Source organism: Triplophysa rosa, linkage group LG18 (genome assembly GCF_024868665.1).
Source record: "Triplophysa rosa linkage group LG18, Trosa_1v2, whole genome shotgun sequence".
Classification (NCBI taxonomy): domain Eukaryota; kingdom Metazoa; phylum Chordata; class Actinopteri; order Cypriniformes; family Nemacheilidae; genus Triplophysa; species Triplophysa rosa.
In genome coordinates, this window is record NC_079907.1 from 14,998,512 (window position 1) to 15,019,407 (window position 20,896).

Genomic DNA, 20,896 nt, shown 5'->3' on the forward strand with positions numbered 1-20,896 from the left:
GCAATCCCCTAATACACTGTAAAAAGTGAAAAACAATTATTAAACATTTTATACAATGGGGAACTAGGTAAAAGACATTTTAATTATACATATAATTTTAATTCACTCAATGGCAAAAATAACAATTCAATTGTTAAATTAAAAATGAATTAACCCAATATTATGTAATGTTATTAGCAACATGCAATCACAAAATCTATTCAAATCAACTGCAAGTTTAGTCTCCCGAACAAAGTCCATGTGTGACGGAGTAATATTGCGCTTGAATACTGTATATAACCAAAACATGCACAATCAATTTTTTGTCCCGTACCTTCCAGCATGCAGTCATAGGCTTTCCTATCCTGCTTGCCAAGAGCTACCCAGAATTCCTCCGGCTCAGTTCCTTCCTCTATTTCATGAACCTTCAAACTGCTGTTACTGTTCAAACCCAGCTCACGAGGACACCTGTACATACATATATAAACATACATAACCACATGCTCATCGAGCCATCTTCTACATATACATAAAGTGTAAGCCCTTGCATCAAAAACTGCTTACGTCTGAGTGAGTCGCTCCACAGTCCTCTTGCCCACCTGCCGGGCTCCGGGATGAGCCTTACAGCCGTGCCACAGGTACAGCTGCCCCTTCTGTACCCCCAGCAGCACCAAACTAGCACGAGAACGCAAACTGGCACAAGAGCACTCCACCTCGACCAGACATCCCTCCACCACTGTCTCTCCACACACAGAGAAAAATCGCCAGTCACCTGATTCACACATAACAGTACACATGAGTGTGTCTCGAGTCTCTCAAATTATTTGAACAATTATGCTTTTATTGTGTATTAATAAACAATGTGTTACCCGTGTTATTCGAGCTATCCTCCCTTGAGCCTCGATGGATGATTAGCCCACCCTGAAAAAGTTGCAGGAAGCAGGGCGGCTCTTTCCCCTGCGAGACCAGCACCTGCGCCCCCCTGTGGTTGCCCAGCTCGACTGTCATGAGAGCAGATGTTCCTCGCCCACTGACGCTGGAGTGACGTCCCTGCCAGAAGAAGCACGCGGTACGCTCCCTGCCTGGCCCAGCCGTGCTCACTTCACCAGGCTTTTGTCTTTTACCCACTGCAAACAAAAGCAATAAAATATTCAGCACCTCTCCAGCCTCTATTGAATTATGTCGGTACACCTTCATAAGGTCTGAACCTGAATTCGATTATCCCCGCTTCACCTTGCTGGTTGGGTTTTATGTTTACGAAATGAAAAATATGTCATTTTCTGTCAATCAGAAAAGTTGTTTGCACCTGAGGGGGTCTAAGTGTGACAAACCTCACTCACCAACATTAGTGACGGAGTACTTCCAGCGGATGACGTAGGTGTCGCCCTCATGCAGCTGACTCACGCTTTCCGACGGAATCTCAAAGTCATCAAACTCACGGATGTGCCACGCGTCCACAGCAACGGTGGCCAGCTCTGCCTGTCGCCCATCCTCGGAACGAATCAATCCGTAGCCTCTCTGAACATTCACGCCCTCCAGCAACATACTCACAGGGCCTGGCCCGCCCTCCAACATCTCTGACACATCACAAGGCTTTAGATCGGAGTCACAGGTGGGAAGTTGGTGATGCACAGGACTCTGGAGGATGTCAGTTTTTTAGAAGAGGAAGAGTGGAATGCTGAAAAGCTTTCTGAGAATCTCTGAAATCGCCGTTACCTTCACCTCCTCTGCCGCTGGTTCTTCTTTGTTGGGTTTCCTCTCGGCCCAGTCTAGAAATTTCTCTCGGAATAGAGCGGTTTCATTGTGTTCTGACAGCCGGCCAAAGAGGGCCCAGCTCGGCCTTCCTTCACCCTGTCTACTCACACATAGATATAGGAAGAGGTCAGACGACGAGAATTATTCATACGGTTGGGAGTGTTAGCCTAAGCCTTGTGGGCAGACATCCGACATATCAGCAAATACTATACATATTAACAAGATCCTGCAGATCTATCACTAGGAACAGGGAAAGTGCAATGCTCAATATGGCCGCTTTAAAAATTCTCCCACCTTGCATTAAAAAAGCCATTCATCAAAAGACTGACGACTTGACTTTTTCGTGCAATTTCATCTTAAAGTGATAGTTAACCCAAAAATGAAAATTCTTTCATCATTTACTCACCCTTCATGTCATTCCAAACCTTTATAACCTTTTTTTCTGCAGAACACAAAAGAAGATATTTTGAAGAATGTTGATGAGAGAACAACATTGGATGTCATTGATTTCCATTGTAAGGATATACAATCTCCACTGAGACATTTCTCAAAATACCACAGAAATAGTTCCACAGAAGAAAGAGTCATATACAGGTTTGGAAAGACATGTGGGTGAATAAATGATGAAAGAATTTAAAAATTTGGGTGAACTCTCTATACAACATTTATGATGCAGTCACCGTCAGGTTTAATTGTTGGTCGGTAAAATGTTATGTTATTGCGCCCTCAATAAATAGCTATTTTAAATGGTCAAAAATGCATCTGAAAATATTAATGCTTAGATTTTTTGTTAGTGTACAGTACACCAAGGAAAAAATTTGAGCAGGTTATACAAAAAAAATGTTGTTACCGGGATGTATAAAAAAAGAAACAGATTCGTCCAATGCAATCAGAATATAGTCTAGAATCATTACATTTGTTACGATTCCATCTAGAAATGACAGTTTCAGTAAAAAACCAACCATCCCATAATCCACAGGCTCCCTCACCAAAACCCCACTGTCTTCAATATAAAAATGATTGACAGCCAGAGAGCACCTCCTAGTTCTCTGTTTCTTTTGTACCGTTTACATAGCCTAGGGCTATAACAGAAAAAGGTGATACCTGTCAGGTAGTTGGAACATTAATAATAAATAAAATTGGCTTTTAATTTTTTTTACTTTAACCAACCTCTAATACGATTACACTAAACGTCACCACTTGGGGGCAGTATTGTGGTTGCATGACACATTCAGATATCAGTGATTCTGAGAATATGGCATGTGTGCTGTTCTTTCCTGGCTGCTTTGCTGATTCTATTATAGCTTAAATCTACTGAGCTAAATAAAACTCTCAAGGCTAAAGACGTCATCTACATTTCAATATGCTTAGCTCGTTCAACTCTTGCTTGCGCTTGTTCTTAGCCTCAAACAAACCATATAAATCACATGAATAAATGGATTGCTCGCTCACTTAGGAGTGTCATTATCAGCTGAGGAGGGGTCAAGAGGGCTGACCCTGCATGTGCTGTAGTCGTACGGCCCGCTCCAGAGCTGTTTTCCAAGCTGTACCGCCACCTTCCTGTCGCTCAGAGGAACATCCTTCCCCGTCCAGACATACACCTCGCTACCAAAGTCAAACACCAGCACCTGCCACATACACACATACACTTCGGTGAGTAAAGTTTACTAGCATGGGATGAGAAGAGTTCAGTCTTCAGATGTTTTACCTCTTTTGAGTTGAGCAGAGAGACGCTGGGGATAGAAGCCCAGGCCTCCTCATAAGGAACCAGTTTATCCTCCAGCAGCCTGTAGACACCGTTTGACTCCTCTATAGCACTCTCATAAAGTTCGTCTTCCTCCGGCTCTCCTGCACCTGTAAAACACACACATTTACACTAACACGTTTACTCATCTATGTAATGGAAACTTCTATTGTTTGGTAACGCTTTACGATAAGGTTGTTTTTGTTAACATTAGTCAATGCATTAGTTAACATGAACTAACAAGGCATAATAAATTGAATAAGTCTAAGCATTTAATTGCCTTGTTCGTGTCAATTTCAACATTTGCTAATACATTTTGAAAATCAAAGGTTGTCACTGTTAACATTATTGAATGCACATTGGACTAACATGAACAATTGTATTGGCATTAGCTAACATTAAAAAATAGCATTTTTAACATAATGCCAAATGCTATTTTTGCTAAATGTAAATGCTATTTTTAACAAAATGCAAAAAATCCTGCTCATTGTTAGTTTATGTTACCTTTTACATTTTCTAAACAATAGAAGTTTCCATTACATAGATAAGTATATGTGTATTGTTTTTATACACAAAGAGTTCATTTGCAAAAACAGATAACCCCATTTCTAAAAATGTTCAAAAGTCATGTTTTTTTATTGTGTATACCAAGTCATATCAAACTGCAGTTGGGTTGTTGTGATTAAAAAATAATAACTCAAAAACACAGCTAACTAACCCAATAAAAACATGATTTCAGTCTTCATATAGTTAATTAAATATAACAGAAACTAACCCTAATTTTAACCTTAAAATTAAACATTTTTGGAATTAGACTATTTTGGGAAAATAAACATTATTTATTTATGAATTGTTTGTCCAAACAAAGTGAAAAATAGGTCAACAAAAGTAAGTTTATTATTTTACATTAAACATACTGGAGCACGTCTTCACTTAATAATTTAACTTAACTTAATTGTTTATTATTTTGAGTGAAATGTGCATTTTGGGGTGAATATTCATCAGGTAATAATATTACGTTAAGCTTTAGGATTTGATGAAATCATAAATAATTTACTCTCATATTATTAGTCAACTTTCTTTCCCTCAGTCTGGTTAGCAAAAACAAGGAGAAAGTTCTTTGTCTCAAATTATGAAAACAAACCTTTGTGTCCTTTAAAATAACCAGCACTCAACCATGTACAATAAGACCAGGGTCATACAATGCATATCAATTTGAGTTTTTTAAGGTTATTAATGTTTAAGGATTACAGGCCAACACTTAACAGAGCCAAATGACATACAAAAGCCATATGCATTGTGGGTAAACTCTCTTTGATTGCTTAACATGTGTGAATGCTGACAATGGCCTGGGCTCTGTCAGAGTTCTGTGAACGCTGTGTTTCCACTGCACTGTAAATGGGTTTGTTTATTGTGTGTGAAATGTTATCCTCATCTCAACATCTGTGCTCCATGTGCAGGTCCTGGCAGGTGTCTGTGTATACGTACCTCTGTATTCAGTCCTTCCTCCCAGCAGACTCCAGAACTCTTTGGCTGAACGATTCTCAGTGTTGATACCTTCTTCCAGCAACGTCACCTGTGAGGCCTTGCAGCCAAGATCTCTCTTAGTCTGAACGTACTGGGCCATCTCTGAGCCCTGTCATATAAAAACATATACTCTGTTTGTCCGATGCATATGCAGACAAAAATAACAACAAGCATTCTCAAAACAGCAAGCTTCAATCTGGTTTTATGCCATGTTCATATTATTTACATGAACGTAAAATGGGCTTTTCTATGTGGACGGTTTCTGGCCAGAGTAAGTGCCATACATTGAGCAGAAAGTCAGAGGTTTGGCTCTACAAGACTATATTTTTTGTAGTGAGCACTATGCCTGGGTTTTGATTCATACCTTGGCTTTTTCAATGACATTTGCAAATTCTCCACACCAGAGGAAGCAGTGTTTGGGAGTGATGAGCATATAGCAGTCTCCACTGTTGAGAGAGCGGGCTGTGGGTTCAACCAGACGAACTTGAACGTGCCTGCGCCCTGCGTATACGTACAAACAAAATAGATTAAAAGTAACACATGCGTATTTACCATGAACTGAAAGCCAAAGAAACTTAACACAACCTGCCAAACATAGCGGTTCATTAAGGTCCCAGTGACCCGAAGTGCTGATCGCCTTTACTTAGAGGTAAGTAAAGTATTTTAGAGAGAAATGGAATATCGAATGAGAAAACCTTGTGTTTGTCACTGCAAATTGATTGGATTTATAAAAGCAGACATTTCATTTTAAATGGGGCAAAGTTAATGGATGTTCTGCCCAAGCTGTCAACCTGACGTCATCAGAAAAGAACAGCCACTAGAGGGCAGTAGTGCATTTTCAGATATAGATTAAAGCTCATGAGGGCACATGAATAAAAAAATATGTCCTGCACAGAATTTTTTTTAATGATAAACACTGGAATATTTGCAGTGTTGGGAGGTAGCTAACTACAAGTAGCGACGCTACTAACTTGACTACATTTTTCAGTAGCTTTGAGTTAGCTCAACTACTTTTAGTGTAGCTTTTCCAGCAGTTAATTACTTTTTTAAGAAAGTAGCGGTGTAGCGCGACCAAAAGCTACATTCTGTTCTGCCTTCAGAGCAGCGCTGTGTCACGTCTTTTTATTACTGTATCACAAACTAAGGTGGTTCATTATCGCCATCTACTGCATTAACTATGTATTGCTGCTTTACTCTTCACTGAGAAGAGATCGTAAAGGATACATGAGTGGGTAAATATTTAAAGTTCGAAACACCCATCCTATTAAGTATTAAATATGAATCTTATGTAATAAAAATTATTACATTGTATTACATTGTTTTAAACATCTCTATTTATTAAAAATATCAGTCAATAACACATGTATCACATCACATAAAAATATAGTATACTTTAGTATTTACTATAGTAAATTGTAGTATATTACAGCTGTCAAATATTATGGTAACTATCACACTCTATTAACATATACTACAGTATTCTGTATCTAGCTATAGTAAATTCATACACTTTATAAATTCTGTAGTATACTTTAAAGGTGTCATGAATTAAAACCACAACTTTAACCCGAGCTTTTGTTATATAAGATGGAATCGTATTCACGCTGACATCATGTAAGTGTCAGAACTGAAAACGCCCTTGTTACTGAGATTACACATCTGTTATTGACACCAGGCCCAGCAAACGGCAGGTTCTGGAATGCACCTATCTACACCGCCTCCACAGAAGAATATCAACGACTACTTCTCTAGCCCCACCCACTGGTTCGCGCATGACAGAACTGAAGTAACACAAGTGGCACGGAACCAGATAGAGCGAGCAAGCAATAAACATGCCGTTAAAGATCGCAAAATATTATGCAGTCAGTGCCCGGTTGTGGAAGAACACAGTCACTGCATAACCTTCCTTCGGATTCCGACATCAGTAATGCGTGGTTGAAGTTTATTTTTAAAGACGTTCCAGCTCACGTGGGCAAAACATTACCGCGGATTCCTTTGTGAACAAGGCACATGTCGACGCTGGATTGGCGGAGGGACTAAAATGAAAAAGCAGTGCTGTGCCATTAATATTGGATCCGATATGAATGGCGCAGCAATCTTATGTGAGTACAACATTTTTGCACTATGCGTCACAGTTGTTTTGTTAGAGATCGCTTGATATGCCCTGATAACCCTATTCGCACGTGATTAGCATTACCTGGGGACATCTAGTCATTTGTAATAATTGCAGAGGTTGTCTGTGATCTTAATCCCGTGCGAATCGGCCATGTCTGTAATTTGTAAAGTAAAAAATCCTCCACAAATTACCTACCATATTTTGACGAACACCGAGGTCCTGTGATCTCGAATCTGTGTGATTTGGCGGGCTCATGTATAATTTTTCAAGGTTTTATCCACTGTTTGCAAATAATGGAGGCTGTTTTGAAGTGTTTTGGTATTATTTCGGGTGCTCGGTCATATCCATAAATTACCAGGAGTCTCCCATTTGTTTATTTATCATGGAAACTCTCGTAACATTTGAGACCCGCGATCACGGTGATCTTCTGTCCGGTTCGCGATCACGGATCTGAAATACGGTCATATATCATTAAACACCATACAACTATAGGCTATACAAACTATGTGCAAAGCCTTGCCATCACATACGGGAATTGAGTCGGTAAATTTGAGTAAAATCACAGGCGTCGTGCGACGCCACTTATCTCGTGCGAATGCGCCACATGAAATACAGATGTGGTGGGGAAGTAATTTATAAATCACACGAGGTCCCCAGATAATACTAATCCTGTGCAAATCGGGCGAATGTGTAACCTAACGTTGCGTCTCTAACCAAATTCACAGAAGGCTCCAACTAAGTTTACTACGCAAACTGCTATCCAATCATAGCAGTGGGCGTTTACTTCCAAGTCTTCAATGCGGCACGCCCATTAAAACCGAGCGTTTGTCGAGTCGGCCTCAAAACCTGGGTAGAAAATAACCTATTACTTAATGATTTTGATGTTTTTGAATGTAAAAACAACGCGAACGTCATAAGTAAACCTCATACAACAGTACAAAACAATAAACAAGCCCAGTTCATGACACCTTTAATATTTACTACAGTAAAAAAAACGGTACTGTATCTAGGAAATTTACTATACAATTTGCTATGATAAATATTACATTAAGAATTTTTTTTAATGTGAGATTGTAAAAAAAAGTAGTTTCAAAGAAGCTAGATACTTTTTTGTAGTAACTTGTAGTGTAGCTAAATACTTTTTCAGATGGGTAGCTAAGCTGTAACTTAACTACTTTTATTAATGAGTAGCTTATAGCTTATCTAACTACAATTTCAAAGTAGCTTCCCCAACACTGAATATTTGTTTAAAAACTTATTATTAATTCATTTTAATTACGAAACCTGTACATTTAAATATTAATATTAAATGTAATTCATTTATACAATTTTATGTAAAATACATTAAAAACCATGAAAAATGGATTCATGTGTTACAAATTTTTTATTTTTATTAAATAATGATTTACCTTTAATGTGGATGAGCATGAGCTTGTGGAAAGGCACAGCACTGTTATTGGTCACCACCTCTGTAGACTTCACACTCCTCAAGTTGACTTTCCTAAAGTTCTCTTTGCTGGCCAGACCTGCCAATGCCGCATCTGCCAGATTCGAGTGCTTAGCCACTAAAGACAGAAAATAACAGTGTCAGCGGCAATTGCTACATAGCCATTTTAATAGCTCATTTAATGTACGAACAGTAGAGAGCAATGTGTACTACATTAAGCTCCTAACATCTACATCACCTCATTATATCAAATAATGACTACAACGACAGAAAGCTGCAGATCATTTTGAAAGTAATACTATAGCAAAGGCATATTAAAGTGTGTCAAAATACTTACTGTACTTAATACACAGACTCAACTTAAAGGGATAGTTCGTTCAAAAATGACAATTATTTTATCATTTACTCATTCTCATGTCAATTCCTTTCCTGTAGCTCAGTGGTGCTAGCAACACCGAGATCACAGGTTCGATCCCAGGGATTGCACACATTCAGATACAAATGTATAGTATCATGTAATGTAAGTCGCTTTGGATAAAAGCGTCTGCAAAATGCATAAATTCAAATTCAATTCATTTCAAACCTGTATGACTTTCTTCCGCAGAACAAAAAAGAAGATATTATGAAGAATGACAGTAACCAAACAACATTGGACCCCCATTGACTTCAAGACATTTCTCAAAATATCTTCTTTTGTGTCCCACAGATGAAAGAGTCATGTACAGGTTTTGAATGACATGCGGTTGCCTGCATGATATTTACTTTAGTGATTGATTTAATTTATCCAGTCAAAGTGGATATTATTTACTTTATTTAAGTCCAAACACTGGCTTGGTGACACGGTCAACACATTTCTTTGTCTCCCAATCAACTCTACATAAAATCATTCTCATCCCTATGATCTTACTCCGCTCCATTTGTATCCTCTTGGTCTCCACCGAGGCCACGTTGAGCCTCTGCTCGGTGTACGTCTGCCTGAGGTCATCTCGAGCTGCCAGGGCACGGAGAGGGTTCCTTGAGCTCTTGGTTCTCCTGCAGGGCCGCACCGAACGCTTATGCTCCTCAACAGCTGAAGTTAGTCTAGAAATTTACCAGGATTGAGCAAATTCAGATTTTTTATATTCATATTCAACTGTGATACATCATATGCAGTGCAGCATCTTAACAGCACAGTAATTCAAACAGTGTCTCACTTTGGCGTGTCTGACTGCAAGATGCTGAAGTCTTCTTCTTCATCCAGAATAATAGCAGAGCTCAGCGTGGTGGGCGATAATGAACTGTAGAATCGCCCAAACGTCTCGTCATCGTCTAGTGTCATCACCTCCTTCTCTTTCTCCTCAGTGACCTCAATGGTGGAGTTCTTAGTGCCCGGCACACCTTTACGTGAAGAGAAACATATTGGATACATATACGTTATTTAATAACAACGTCATCCATAATGAATATGTGTGTCAAAGCTTTTAAGTTTGATATAATAGCTCTTTGATTTTGCTAGGCCACGCCCTCCTCTCAAAACTCCGCCCACCACAGACAAGTCAACACGTCGCAAAATTATAGTTTTAAATCAAATCACATGAATAACCTTTATTGTGAAGTCTGTCCAAGAATGATTCCAGTTTGTCAAGTCTCTTATCTCCCTCAGCATCAGGACGGCTTGAGATTTCTGTCAGAGAGACATTTCGCTTTAAATGTCATCTGGTTCTGACAATACAGCACATCAACACAGCATGAACACATGTCAAAAAACGTTACCTTCCAGTGCTTTGACTGGTGTGCTGTTGCTGTTCTTTTTGCTGAGGATGATAGGCAGATCTTCTCTCTGAGGTGACACCAAGCCTGATGGGAAACAGATGTGTCAACATGAAAACATTCCAGAGTGGCTTTCTTATCACCACTCAGAACAACAGGACGCACAATAAAACCCGAATTGCAGTCTACAGGGATCAAGATATGCAAACGCTTTTGTTTGGTTTGTTGAGCCCATATTTGTCTGGAAGCACTAAATATTTCAAGACTTTTCCCCCACCTCTCTTAGCCATTCGGCCAGCCACGGAAAACTGAGTGGAGTCATTGAAAGCTCCTTTGCCTTTGGCCTGCCACTGTTCCTCCTTCTCCTGCAAGATCTTCATCCGCTCAGCCAGTGACATCTTTGGCTCTACATCCGCACCAGATTTCTAAAGACAGACAGAGAAAAACAACATGAATCTTTTGGCATTACAAAAGCAGGGAAGTTCATACAGTGAAAGTGGAGGGTGACCAGGAATTGTCAAGCTAAAAAGACCAAAAGCACTAACATAAAACTACTTCAAAAATATACAGTAAATATAAATATATGCACACAGTTTGACAGGAGTGGTCACCATGCACCTTCATTGTATGGAAGCAAGGTTATTTTAGTTTACAAAAACTAAAAAATATAGAAATTAAATAAAGGGCGTCAGAAATGTTGCAATAAACTGAAATAAATTACTTAAAATCCCTAAAATAACTAACTGATAATAAATTCAAACTAAACTAAAATTGAAAAAATATACATTTGGATAGCAACATTATAATAAATGCAAATAAGAAAATGAGAAAAGCACATAACCAAATAGCTAAAAATGTAACTAAAATGAACATGAAAATTAAACAAAAAAAAATTGAATTTAAAATATAAATAATAATTTACTACAATAAAAAATAATTCAACATGTCAATAATATCAATTAATTAATATAAATAAAATATAAAATATTATGCTACGAGTCATTTATTTTGTGTTGCATGGAAAAAGTAAATCATACTCGTTTCAGAAGACATAAAGGTGCACAGCAAAATCGCCAGTGTTAAAAAATATCAAATTAACTCTCACAGTGTATATATAATCCACACTCTCATAGTGTGGATTATATATACACTGTGAGAGTTAGTGTTAATTTGACCTTTTTTAACACTGGCGATTTTGCTGTGTGAGCAAATGACGACAGAATTTATATTTTGTTAGGAGATTTTTTCATGCATTCCCCTTCACATGTGCTAGAGAGATTAAGCGGACTCACAAAACCTCACATTAAATTGAGTTTGTTAAATTCAACCACAGTCCCTGCAAATAAACCAGGCTTGAAACAAGCTGTCCAACCTTAAGAAGACTCAAACGCTACAAATTCAGTTAAGATTTTGACCGTGAGGAATGTACTTTAGAACAGACTCACTTATCAAAGTCAAACACCAAAAAGCTCTGTATCAGAGGATTTATGGAATTCATGCTTTTTCAACTAAACTCTGCCACTGTAACGAATTGCCATGGATGTACATTACACAATGTACATTGTTCAAGCAATAATAATCAATAATTCTTTTTTTCGACTTTACTGCCCGGGCTAATAGGCCTGCGGTTCACTTGGCAACAGGAGAGACATTCATCATTGCCTCGCTAATGCAGACGCAGTCAGTTCATTGTAAATTTCATTGTGTCGACACAGTATAACAAATGTCTCTCCAAAGAATTCACAGGGCCCTAAAACGCCTGGGTCTATTAAAGAGGAAAACAGGCCAAATAGCTAATTCAATTTAGCTGACATGTTCTGTGGGGAATTTTAACAAGAGGGACCAGAGTCTGCATGTACTGTAGATAAATTGACACATTAAATGTGGGTTTGGATAAAAAGCAATATGAAGCAGTTCATCACAGACTCAAAAATGCTTTCAGATGGTCTTATTCACCTGGGAGAGAAGGTTTAGACTGGACCTGTGAGCCAGTTTTCCACCGAGTAACACCAAATTTAAGAGTACTTTAGATTTTACAGCCGGATATATTTGCAAGGACAAGCCCTAGGTTAAATCCAGAACTTTTACTTCGTAATGGAATTTTCTTCTCTAATCATTTTGAAACCTTTATTGATACCATAGTAAGAAAAAAAGGGGGAAATTGAATTTAAAAATTGTGTCCGATTTATTCTAAATTTTTAAACTAAAATTTAGGCTGATATATAGACTGTTTCACGCGCGCGCCCCTGACCCCCAGTTAACTTCCGGTTTGTGTTTGTCTAGTGTCTAACAATATAACTAGTATTTATATTTTATTTCATTTATGTTAATATTAATTTGTAATATTGTTTTACTGTATAATAATTGTATTAAATAAACGATTAGTTGAATTTTTTTGTATGTTCATTTTATTAAATAACATTGACATCTAGCGGTTGAGCTTGGTAGCGGAGTCTAAATTCGAAATATTGGACAGACAAGTTTAGCCAAGTAACGTTTCTTTGCGGTTTCTTTAGATTGTTATCAGAAATAATCTACTGGCACTCTATTGTTTGTGAATGTGTACCGGAAGTTAAGTTGGGGTCACAAAAGTGCGCATGCGCAGTAATGTTTGTTTATGTTGTTAAGATGAAACCGTCTATATATTTCATATCAACCAGAGAGGTTCAAATAGTTTTAGTTTCAGAAAACTATAATAACCTTGGTCAGATGCAAACTCGCATTACCCACAAAAGCACCACGGCTCAATGTGTAAAAATGTTACAACCTCTATCTGCATACATCAACAACCAACATTTAACCCAAATCGCATACTCCAGGGAAAAATCAACACCATGAAGTGTCAGAATGAAATCCCCCATCTGTCATCAGCCGTCAGTCACTCTTCTGTTATGAAGCAGACACATCATAAATGAGCCCCATATGAGGTGTAATAGCCACAGGTAATCTGTTATTGGAGTCAGTCACTCCTATAACACGCCACAGTGTTACTGTGAGAATACACCCTCAGGACTAAAAAAAGAGAACCGGAGCAACTAAACCAAAGGGCACCCACTGCTAACTTCCTCCCACATCTGGAACATATGGTCATTTCAAGTGTCCTTTTCTGTTCCCGTGTAGAAAAAACGGCCCTTGTAAACTCAAGCATTTAATGATCAGAGCCTTGTGGATAAATAATACCTCGAGTTTCCAGTCCCTCTGATGGGAATTCAAACATGTACATTCTTTATGTGCATGCAGTTTCGCACATATAAATGTGCCAAAAGCTGTGAAGCTCAATAAAAAAATACACATGGAAATTTCTGGTACTGCAGCTCAAAAGGAGTTAAAAACTCACTCCAAGGCCTCGCAAGAAGATGCATTCATTTTCCTAGGAACAAAAAAATATCTTATTCAGGACCCTGAGCTTTAGTTATAACTAAGGAGAGATGCTGGCAGCATTGGAGAGCCGCCAATTTACCTTGAAACAACTTAACAAACAAGAGCTCAGTGTTTAAGCATGAATTATTCAGATGTAAACATCCAACCGAAGGCAGTTCTCATGGGATATGCAAAAACTAATTAACGGAAGTGTTTAGAGTGCACAGAGACATGCAGAAACAACAATCACATCAACAAAAACATCAACAAAATCAAGCAGAGAAATCACAGGACCGTTTTACTCACCTGGATATAAGGGACTATATACTATGGTAAAGCAGAGGAGATAGGACAGGTGCCTGGAGGAGTGAGGAAGGAAGGAAAAAGAGGGTAAAAGACACAAGTCAAAAGGTCATTCTGAATATAGTTGGGTGAATCTCATGAAAAAATGTTTGGTTCATACCATTGCAAAATCACAAGGAGAAAGCAACTATGTGTTTTGATAGTTTTGCATTCTTTTCCACTGAGTAGCCCTCATAAAATGTGATTGGTCAAAAATCCTTTCCTTTAGAAGACTGTTCAGCAACTACTGTATCTACAGATATTCATTGTGTATATTTGATTATATTATTAACATAAAGAGAATATGCTAACATCAGTTGACAAACAAAACCATGATGATGTATAAAATACAGTTCGTCGCTGTCCTTCCAAAACCTCGGATGTCTAAATTTGCTGTTTATCAGGAAATGGAGAAAACTGTACTTTATTAAATACTATGTTTTTAAAGTTGACAAGCACTTTTCAATACTTTGTCAAACGATTAATCACGAATAATCACAATCAGAATAAAAGTTTGTGTTTACATAATACTGTACATGTTTGAGTAATGTGCATATTAATATTGTATTTACACTACCGGTCAAAAGTTTTTGGTCACTTACTCCTTTATGTGTTCATATTTATTTTACAATAATAATGAACTCATTAAAATTATGAAATAAAACAAAGGGAACTATGGGAATTATGTTGTAACAAACCTTTTTTTATTAAAACGTGATATTTTATCATCTTCCGTGTAGTTACCTTTTGACTAGAATTTGCAGAAATGTTTTCTTGTCATTTTATCAAGTAGCTTCTTGAGGTCTCCCCCTGAGATGCTTCTAGTTCCCATCTATTCTGTGCTCTTATTGGCTGCTCTTTCTTCATTATTCAGTCAAAGTCATCCATTTTAAAAACATTTTTTATGAAATAAAATGTTAGCTTTGTCATGAAAAAAGCATGTTTGTTTGCAAAATTATATTTTTGTCTACTAAACTAATTTCAGAAATTTAAGCATACACTTTCAGATCAAAAGTCTTTTAAAACAATGAGAAACATTTCACTCAAGTGTCCCAAAACTTTTGACCGGTAGTGTATAAACACAAACACATACATGTATACATATTTAGGAAATATTTACATGTATTTATTTATATTTAGAAATCACACATATTTTTTAATTGCTATATTACATTTTTTATATATATGCATGTATGTTTTTATAAATGCTAAATCAATATACACAGTACACAGACATACTGTATATTATGTACATACAAACTTTTATTCTGGATGCGATTAATCGCGATTCATTGTTTGTCAGCCCTACCAAAAAATAAAAAGTTTTAGAAGGACAGCAGCGAATTGCACTTTACGCATTCAATTCATATCTTACCCCTAATGTGAAATGTCGCAATAATGTGAGTTGTCGGTATTTTGTTAATTCTTCACATATCATAGTAATGTACACTTTCAGCACCCTTTCAAAACTTTGAGTTAACTATGATTACAAACTCTCTCTCTGCCTCCATACGCTTGAGTGTGATTCATTGACCAAATAACCAAAATAAACCCAAAATAAACAACATTAAAGATTAATTTCCCTGATGGCATCATTTATGTTTTTTTTTTTTAAATGCAAAAATATCGCAATAATATGGTTATTGTGAATTATTTGGGCCATGATAACCATATAGTGAAAATCACATATAGTGACAGCCCTGTTTCACATTATAGCTTTTTAAATTCTGGACCATTTTCATGAGATTCACCCAGTTAGGAAACAAAAATCAGGACAGAGGGGAAATCAGAAAAGACTGCAAGCTGCAGCACTCAAAACCAACCACAACTCAAGAAACTGAACACTTAAATAAAAATCACCTAAAGCCAACAGCTCAGGCTTCTGAGCACGCTGTTCATCATGACTTAATGACGGTACAGCAGTGAGAGATCCAGAGGAATTAAATGAGGCGAGTGAACGACTGAGGAGGTGCAAAGCCAAAAGACCCCCAGGGGAACAGAGAGAGAGAGAGAGAAAGATTGAGAGAAAATGGGATGGGAAGAATCAGGGCTGAGGTCATTGTTACAGGTCCCAAGAAGATTTCCCATGAAAGGGAATTACCTCTGCGTTTTTAGTCAGCTCTGTTTCAGCCAAGTTGACACTTGTCAAACAGCCCTCCAGTGAGCAAACGTAAGAAAGATCAATGGAAGTGAGAGAGAAATACAGACAGATTCATCGTATTGAGAGAAGGAGGAGATGCGTCTCAGATCTCCTGGGCTCAGGAAGATTTTCTGCGTTATTTGATTTATCTGAAGGAGCTGCAGGATAATCCTTGAGAGACCATCCTCCACAAAAGTGATGAATCATTTGGCCGAATCATCTGACAAAGCGAGCAAATGATGTAGTCGTATTGACCGTGTAAAACATCGCTCAGAGAGTGAGCCAATGTCTCATGCAGACTGTATCTTTGACCCTGAGCTTCATTTCGTGTAAAAGGAATTATCGATAAAATCTTCAAAGGGTCGCGAGTGACTGATCCTGAAATAGAAGAGGATGTCTGGATGGTTACATTAGAGTGCTGGATTAGCAAGAAAAGTCCTTTCGTCGACACAAATCAAAGTTGTCGATTGAAAATTCAGAGTCTGGCCAATATGCGATGTGCTGTCAGCGGTGCAGAATTGCATTTATTCCTTTAAGGGCCAAAAGAGCGACATCTGCGCTAGCTCTGTGTTGAATTTTTCTATTTTCTTTCACACAATCTATAACAGACCTCATTATCTGTTGTCTTACAACCACACAGATGTTTCTTTTTTCTTGAGCCGTTTCTGGTCACAATGCATGTTTCTGAGTGGATTTCATAGCTGTATGTCTTCTCATGTCTACATCAATCTGTTTGTTATTGCATCTTAAATCACATTCTTCGGTCAAACCACACCAGAGTGAGAATTTACAGGCTTTTCGCTTAGCTTGCCACGACATGCTTGTGTGTGCATTGTGACGACAACGTCTTTCAAATGCTGAGGAACTGGGAATAATTTGGCTCAGTCATAACCCCGCTGACAAATCGTATTGCTTGGTTCTTGTTTTTAAGACAGACGGACAGCATGAGGCCCAAGATTATCCACAGAAATTTGGGAACGTGTGTGCCACACTGATTAATCTGTGTTTAGAATGGGACTTCTCAAAATGAGACTGGATTTGGTCTGAAGTCTTTCTCATTCAGGACATACTACAGTAAATCTTGTTTTCAGCAACAATACAGATGGAAGCACCTTAACATGTGTTATGATGATTATGATGAGTGGTATTTAAAGGGATAGTTCACCCAAAAATAAAAAAATCTGTAAACATTTATTCGCTCTAATGTCATGCAAAACCTGTATATGACTCTTCGGTGGAACACAAAAGAAGATATTTTGAGAAATATCTCTGTGGTTTTGTCCATACAATGAAAGTCAATGAGGGCCAGTGTTGTATTTTTTTGTGTTCTGCAGAAAAAAAGAAAGTCATACAGATTTGGAATGACATGTTGATACATGTTATACACTGTTAATCAAAGTTTTTATTCAGACAACACTTTGAATGGAGAACTATGTTCTTTTATGAAGTTATGTTGTTTTGTATTTTATGGAGCTTGACAGACATGGTCACAATAAACTACTTCGTATGGAAACAGCTGCATAAAGAAACTTTTATGTAGTGCTCCACATTAAAAATAATAGCATATAACGTTTGGAACATGAGCGTGAGAAAATAATGACATGATTTCCTTTTGGGGGGACTTTATTTTTTTAGAAAAGATTTGTAAACTGGGCAACCAAACCGAAGGGAAACCAACAGCTTTTCTCCATCTAGTTCAAAGCAAGTTTGTGCTGAGGTAGCATATAGCTGGATGCACCGATCGGGTTTCAGGAACCAGTAAGGCTTAATGTAAATCCTCTCTACCACACACCCCCTTCTCAGCAGGACGGCCCAGCTGAGGAACTCACTTTTCAGTTCTGAAAGCAAACTTTTCCTGCCCCACCCCAGCCTGTGGAATCCCTGCCCCAAAAACATATCCTCGCCTCAGGAGAACCCTTAGCACAGAGCATTGCTTTACACCCCCCTTACCTTACAGCCAATGACACCGAGTTAACCCCAAACAAGAAACATGTGTTGTGTATCACAAAAAGTTATATTACGCTTTCCATTGGTCAGCATGGACCATTTTTCTCAGTTATTGAAAGAAGACCCAATTGGTTTCAGAGTTTGTGTGCATGTACCTTCTTTTTCCATGCGGTCTCGCTTTCCTGCAGCTGTGAGCAGCGGTCAGCCAGGGACATCTGGACCACATCGGCTTTATACTTCTTTAGTTTGCTCCTCCTGTCATCTTCACCACTCTTCATCTCCGCCAGCCTGCCAAACAGAGAGAAAAAGGACCATAGAGACCGTTAGTAGATGCTAAACTTCACACTTAAGCAGTTTCTGTGTTTAGATTGTATCAGCGGTTTTACAGCAGTGTTTCCCTTACCATTACCTTAGGGGGGCGCCCCACCCCGCCCCTCCAAAGGCACCTCCCGCCACCCTTGAAGGTCAAGTTAATTTAATTTTTTATGTAGGGTTAGATCACAAGAGAAGTCATTTAAGGTTACCTTGTCTATATAACATGTCTATACCTTGTTCTCGTACTAAACAAACTAAATAGCATTATGTTTTGTCATTATGTAATTATTATTAATCTTATTTACATGGCGGCATGCAGGGGCGCAACTGCACATTTTCTGAGAGGTATGCGAGATCAGTATTGGCGCCCCCCATCGGCCACCCCAATATAGAAAACACACAACAACAGACCGCAGACAAGTTGTACGTATATTTGTCATGGCTCTGCTTCATTTAGTCATGTTTTTCTTGGTGCCGTAGCAGAGCCATGACAAAGCTTTTGGTTATGTGTGGAGAGAAACATATTATTGTCCTTTTGACAATGTTATGCGTTCTCTCCAGTGTCTCGTCATTGGCCCCGCTCCTCTCGTTTCCTTGTTATCCTTCCCTGAGTGTTTTACTACCCACACCTGCCCCGTGTAATTATCCCTCATTTGTCTTCCCTTTATATACCCTCATGTTTCATTGTCCTGTGCTGGTGTATTACGTATGTTTATGTGCGTGATGTGTTGCTGCTTCATGGTTCGTGTCATCGTCTTGCCTTGTCCATCCATCTGTCCCCAAGAGTGAGTTTGTTTGTTCTCCCAGTATGTTTGTGTTAGACGTTTGGTTGTGTCATTTAGTTTAGTTTAGTTTTGCCGTTCTTGTTTTCATTTTGCCCCCTCGTGGGAAGTCTTTGTTTTCTGTTTGTTTCTTAGTTTAGTTCCTGATTTATACCCCCTCGTGGGTTTATGTTTTGTTTATTTTAATAAATATCTGTTAACCCCGTCACTGCCTGCCTGCGCTTGGGTTCTTCTGCCACAGTCGTGACATATATTACCTTTGGAGTCATTCTATTTTACATCATGTGACTGTGACAATCAGATTTGCATCTATAACAGAAGCATAAAGGTTTCCTTTTACAGAAACACTTTTCCAACTACTTCACAGTGTAACAGATAAAATAAATAAATAACAAATATAAAATAAATAACAATCTGAAAAATAATTAAGCAAAGGAGCAAAAAGTAGTAAAAGTACATAAAGTTTATGTTCAGACATTCACAATAAATTAGGGCAGAAACTAACAATTATTTTAATAACCGTATAATTGGACGATTGTTTTTTTTTTTTGATTAATCGGATAACAGGCTAAACAGTTTTTAAATTGATCTTTTGCTTATAATAACTAAATAAGACTTCAAATAAGGCTATTTATTGTATTCTTTGAAAAGTGAGTTTCACTTATGATGTAGTCTAGAATTTTGACATTTAAAACCATTAACAATAAAACTTCTTTAAATATCCCAAATATAAGTAACAATCGAGTTGTAGCCCATTAGAGATGTGCTGATGAGGAAATAAACTTATTTTGATCTTTAAAGTTATACATTTAGATTATTCCCTTCCCTTCAACAAAAAGTATTATTAACATTATTTATTATTATCAGAATAAGACAAATAAGACGTATCACATGATATACTCGCGTTGTATTTTTTGTTCTTTTCCCACTTAGGCCTACTTTAAAACGAATGCTTAGTTTGTGGTTCATTAATATTTAATAAAAACTAGTGCTGTCAATCGATTAAAAAAATTAATCGGATTAATCACACATTTCCTGTGATTAATCACGATTAATCACACATAATAATATTTTATGAATGAAAGAAAACATTTTGATATTAGTACTGTAACTGATGTCTCTATTAAATTGATTATTTTAACATTAATTATAGCCATTCAACAATATAATTGAGAGCTATCATGAAATATACAGAAATTGAAGGAAGTTCTCAAACACTTTACAGTCTTTAATGCTAAATTATCAATTAAATGCAGAAGAATTCTCATTAAAGCTACAAAATCACATTGATTTCTTCTTTTATTTTGTTCTTTGATTAATATTAGTGACAGGAGTCACAGCAGCACGTTTAAGAACGTGGCCCCTTTAAGAGCTGTCTCAGTACACAGATCAGACCGTCACCGCACTCCCATTTTCACAACACTTTGCATTCATTTAAGATTTTATTTTACACTTTGAAGTCTTGCTTAAGAAAATGCTAGACAAAACAGGCTTTCTGACATAATCTTGTGTGGTTTTATCCATTCAAGCACGAAAGAGAACTTAACACGGATGCGCTGTCTGACAGAGATTCACCGACGCAGCCTTCAGCCCGTGACTACACCAGACTGGACCTCGCGTTGCGTTTTGCCGCGTCCCACAGTTTAGAAGCTGTCTATCTTCATTGAACGCGTCAAAGCAACTGTTCAAAATC

At 37.8% G+C, this 20,896-nt stretch overlaps 1 protein-coding gene across 3 annotated transcripts in view; it reads right to left on the bottom strand.

Annotated features, from left to right (window-relative positions):
- svild (supervillin d) overlaps positions 1-20,896 on the bottom strand; it is a 76,976-nt gene that overhangs the window by 4,491 nt on the left and 51,589 nt on the right. For all 3 annotated transcript variants that reach the window (XM_057358203.1, XM_057358205.1, XM_057358204.1), the window contains 16 exons: positions 18,262-18,394; positions 10,595-10,742; positions 10,321-10,404; positions 10,151-10,231; positions 9,762-9,945; positions 9,476-9,648; positions 8,531-8,686; positions 5,370-5,506; positions 4,967-5,114; positions 3,443-3,588; positions 3,187-3,362; positions 1,696-1,834; positions 1,320-1,617; positions 849-1,106; positions 544-751; positions 314-447 (listed from right to left, as the gene is read on the bottom strand). In XM_057358203.1, coding sequence (XP_057214186.1) covers positions 314-447; positions 544-751; positions 849-1,106; positions 1,320-1,617; positions 1,696-1,834; positions 3,187-3,362; positions 3,443-3,588; positions 4,967-5,114; positions 5,370-5,506; positions 8,531-8,686; positions 9,476-9,648; positions 9,762-9,945; positions 10,151-10,231; positions 10,321-10,404; positions 10,595-10,742; positions 18,262-18,394 — 2,603 coding nt within the window. The remainder of the gene's footprint in view (positions 1-313; positions 448-543; positions 752-848; positions 1,107-1,319; positions 1,618-1,695; positions 1,835-3,186; positions 3,363-3,442; positions 3,589-4,966; positions 5,115-5,369; positions 5,507-8,530; positions 8,687-9,475; positions 9,649-9,761; positions 9,946-10,150; positions 10,232-10,320; positions 10,405-10,594; positions 10,743-18,261; positions 18,395-20,896) is intronic.